Raw genomic sequence first — 3860 nt, forward strand, 5'->3', positions numbered from 1 at the left:
TTTTGTATTCCCCTCCTGTTGTAGCTTCACACTTTGCTTTGGATATCATCATGTTTTTATGGAACACCTGTGTCTGTCTAATATTTCTACCAAAAATAACAGTAATAAAAAAGTAGATTGCAATATAAATTAAATGGACAACTACATTTAACATAAATGTAGACATTTGACCAATGTGATTCTTATTTCAAAATAAATGTTTATAAAAAACTAACATTTTAGTATACATCCTAACACTATGGATGTTGAAGACGTTGTTTTAAACTAAAGGACAACTTTTCAACCTGGGACGTCTGATGCAAGAGCATCTAGGGATATAATCATCTTATATCATCCAACGTGGCTACATTAACCTTCAAGTTGTTACGAAAAGAAAATGAGACTACCAACCTCCCTTCTGGATATTGAAGAAGGACGATCGAGACTACTTACAAGAAAAATAATTAGTTCGTAACCTTCTGATATAATTACATTCGATTCAAAATCTAGAGAAGATGGAATCGGCTTACTAAGTCATCAAAATTCTAGATCAGATCTTTTAATTTTTCTTTTATTTATTTCAAATATTTAGAATTACTTTTCTTTTTAAAACTTAATTGAGATCTGGTCTCTTTTGAAAAAGATTAATTTCATTTTCGTAAAGTTAGTTTAGATTTTTTTTTAATATTAGTTATTTTAAATTTTTCTTTTTCTATTTTTTTTTGTGATATTTTCTTATTTTTTTTAAAGTTATTTAACTAAGATTTAGGGCTCCTGTAAAAAAAATTATATTAATATTAAGTTTAATAAAGTTTATTTTTATTTAAACCAGAGGCGGCTCCTTCCCCTGTGCCATAATACAATTTAACTTCGCCGGAGTTGCCATCAGCATTCCCCTCCGCCATAATGCAATTAAAGTAACTTCGCCGGAGTTGCCATCAGCACGAGCGGCTCCTTCTTGCTAACGACGAGCCCAAACACCTCGCTCATGTCCAGATCCTCCCTTCTCACTCCCGCAGGCAATGCCCAGTCGAAGCCGTGTAAGAGATTGGCCAGTGTAAGCCAGATAACCCACTCTGCCATCAAGATCCCGGGACAGATCCTCCGGCCGCTGCCGAACGGCACCAGCTCGAAGCACTGCCCCTGGTAGTCGACGGAGCTGCCCTCAAACCGCTCCGGTCGGAACTCGTCGGGTTTATCCCATAGGTTCGCATCTCGCCCGATGCTCCACGCGTTGATGTAGATTCTAGTGCCGGCGGGAACGTCGTAGCCAGCGACCTTGCAACTCTGCTGGCACTCGTGGGGCAGCATCAGGGGGGCGGCCGGGTGGAGTCGGAGGATCTCCTTGACGATGGCCTGCAGGTAGCTGAGCCTCGGGAGGTCCTCCTCGTCGACGTAGCTTTTTCCGGCTGCCACTCGGCGGACTTCCTCCTGGGCTCTAGCGAGCACTCGAGGAGTCCTCACTAGCTCCGCCATGGCCCATTGTAATGTCGTAACCGTTGTGTCCGTTCCGCCGAACATCAAGTCCTGATAAAGATGGGGATTGATTAATTGAGAGGAAATTAATCCTTTTAGATCAACACAAATCTCTAAATCAAAGTTTTATATAGGATTCCGTAATTCTCCAATATTTGGACGGTACGTGGTTTTTACCCAGAGAAAAGCTTTCACGGCGTCCCTCGTGAGGCCGCCTTCCTTGTTACTCTGTTCCTCTCTGAGTAAGCGCATCAGAACACTGGCATAGGTGCCGTCGTCACTACTGCCGGTGCCGGCGCGTTCCCGCTCTTTAATTTCCCTTTCGAACAAGTCGTCCCACTCCTTGAAGCTCCTCTCAAGCCTTCCATGCACTCCCGTGACGGCGTTGAGCCAGCGGCGCGCCCACGGGAAGTAGTCCCCAGCGACGAACCCCCCCAAGATCTCCGCCGTCAGACATAACACGCCCCCGATCTCGCTCATCAAGGATTCCCCCGCCGGCGCGAACCTCTTCCCAAACACGGCCCGGCATACAATGCAGCTCACCAAACTCATCAGACTCTTGCTGAGGTCGACCGTGTGGCCGGACGCGGCGGCAGCGGCCACGGTGTTCATCAGGGTCCGTACCTCCTCCTCCCTCGCGGCGGAGAGGCCTCGGACCGGGCGCGGGGAGAGGAAGTGGGTGACCAAGAGCCGGCGCGCTCTGACCCAGCGGGGGGAGTAGGGGGAGAGAGCGACTTCGAGGCTGCCGTAGGAGTAACGGCGCCAGGTCGCGATGTCGGGGCGGGAGCAGAGTGAGAGGTCGTTGGTCTTGAGGACGTCGCGGGCGATGTCGGGGGAGGAGACGACGAGAGTGGTGACTCTCCCGAGCTGGAGGCGGAGGAGGGGGCCGTAGGCAAGTGAGAGTTGGTGAAGGGAGCGGTGGGGGAGGTCGCCGATCTGGTGGAGATTGCCGATGATGGGGAGGCCCGGCGGGCTGGGTGGGAGGCGGAGGCTGCTGGTTTCCTTGTTGACCTTCTGGCGGCGGCGGCGGAGGTAGAAGAGCAGCAACAACGTGAAGGAGATGAGTAGGAGTGTCGTGAAGAAGGTGGAGGTTGCATGTGCATGGAATTGGAGGTTCCGCGGGGACTCCTCTTGGGCGGCCGAAGGAACAGCAGACATTGTCGATAACCTTCCCAGTTTCTTCTCCTTCTTCTTCCCTCTCTCTTGTTCTTCCCTCTCTAGTTTGAATCTGATGCTAATATAGATCTAGTTTGGAGGATTGGTTAGCTGGATTTTGATTAGAATCTGTGAAAATGATGGAATGGATTGATTGATGAAATAGAGAATTGAATTCATAAAATTTACCATCAATTTACTAAATTAAACATTAACTTTCAATCACTTTTTCATTCTCCATTTTCATCTAACCAAACGGGAATGAAATACTGGACCATCCCCTGATCGAGTACTTATATTAATGGGGACAATGACCCCCATCTTTCTTGATCTAGGAGTTTATCAAAAAATGATTTAAGGATCTCATTCCAACCAAACACCCCCATGTGACATTTGTAGTGGTTAAGTAATTAAAAAACCCAATATAAATTAATATTCTAAATATTGGTAAGTATTTATAAATTATCATACGTAGGCGAACTAGAAAAGGCATTTACCGCCAAAATTAATTGGGCAGAACTTAAGCACAAAAAATATAAAAAGAAAAAAAAAACTAAACTAAGAGAAGCCACTCTGTTTGTTAAAACAAACAAATTTAAATAAAATAATTTTAAGATGCGGTATATAAGAATATTTTAAATAAAAAATTATAGATGGGATATTATTTTAATAATTTTTAAAAGAGCCATGGATAAAAAAGAAGACTCTGATTTCCTTTAGTATTTACAATATAATTTAATAATATATATTGTGTATAATTTAATGACACTTGTAATGTGAAAAAAAAAAATGAGCGTGCAAGAGAAAGGAAAAATTAAGAGAAAAAAGTGGATGGATTTGTAATTTGTGAATCAACTTAATGCCTTGAATTTCAATTCAGTTTGAGTCAAGTTTCAGCCCAGCTTAAATTCATTAAAAAAATCCATTAATAATTATTTTTAAACTGACTTGATTTGACTCGATTACTTAGCAAATAAATTTAAACACCACAAATTGACTCATTTATCATCCATTTCTTTTCTTAAACACTCTTCTACTTAAAAATAAAATAAAATAAAATTAATAGCTGCAAAATTATAGTGGAGCCGATCGCAGCCTCTAGCTGCAAAATTATAGTCCATAGTGACCGTTATCTTTTATTATTATTTTATATTTTTTTATTAAGAAATGTACTTATGCTGATTCTTTTAAATTCTTTAAAAAGTTAAATGTTCCCTAATAAATTATTAAAATGTTTAATTTTAGTATTT

At 42.3% G+C, this 3860-nt stretch overlaps 1 protein-coding gene across 1 annotated transcript; it reads right to left on the minus strand.

The window, feature by feature from the left end:
• Positions 1-856: 856 nt before the first annotated feature.
• LOC121977977 (cytochrome P450 71A1-like) lies at positions 857-2632 on the minus strand. Its single transcript, XM_042530374.1, has 2 exons — positions 1633-2632; positions 857-1506 (listed from the first exon to the last, which is right to left on the minus strand). Exons 1-2 carry the CDS (start codon positions 2611-2613, stop codon positions 892-894), a joined length of 1596 nt encoding a protein of 531 aa, XP_042386308.1. The 5' UTR covers positions 2614-2632; the 3' UTR covers positions 857-891.
• Positions 2633-3860: the final 1228 nt, after the last annotated feature.

This window comes from Zingiber officinale, chromosome 4B, assembly GCF_018446385.1.
Source record: "Zingiber officinale cultivar Zhangliang chromosome 4B, Zo_v1.1, whole genome shotgun sequence".
Taxonomy (NCBI): Eukaryota; Viridiplantae; Streptophyta; class Magnoliopsida; order Zingiberales; family Zingiberaceae; genus Zingiber; species Zingiber officinale.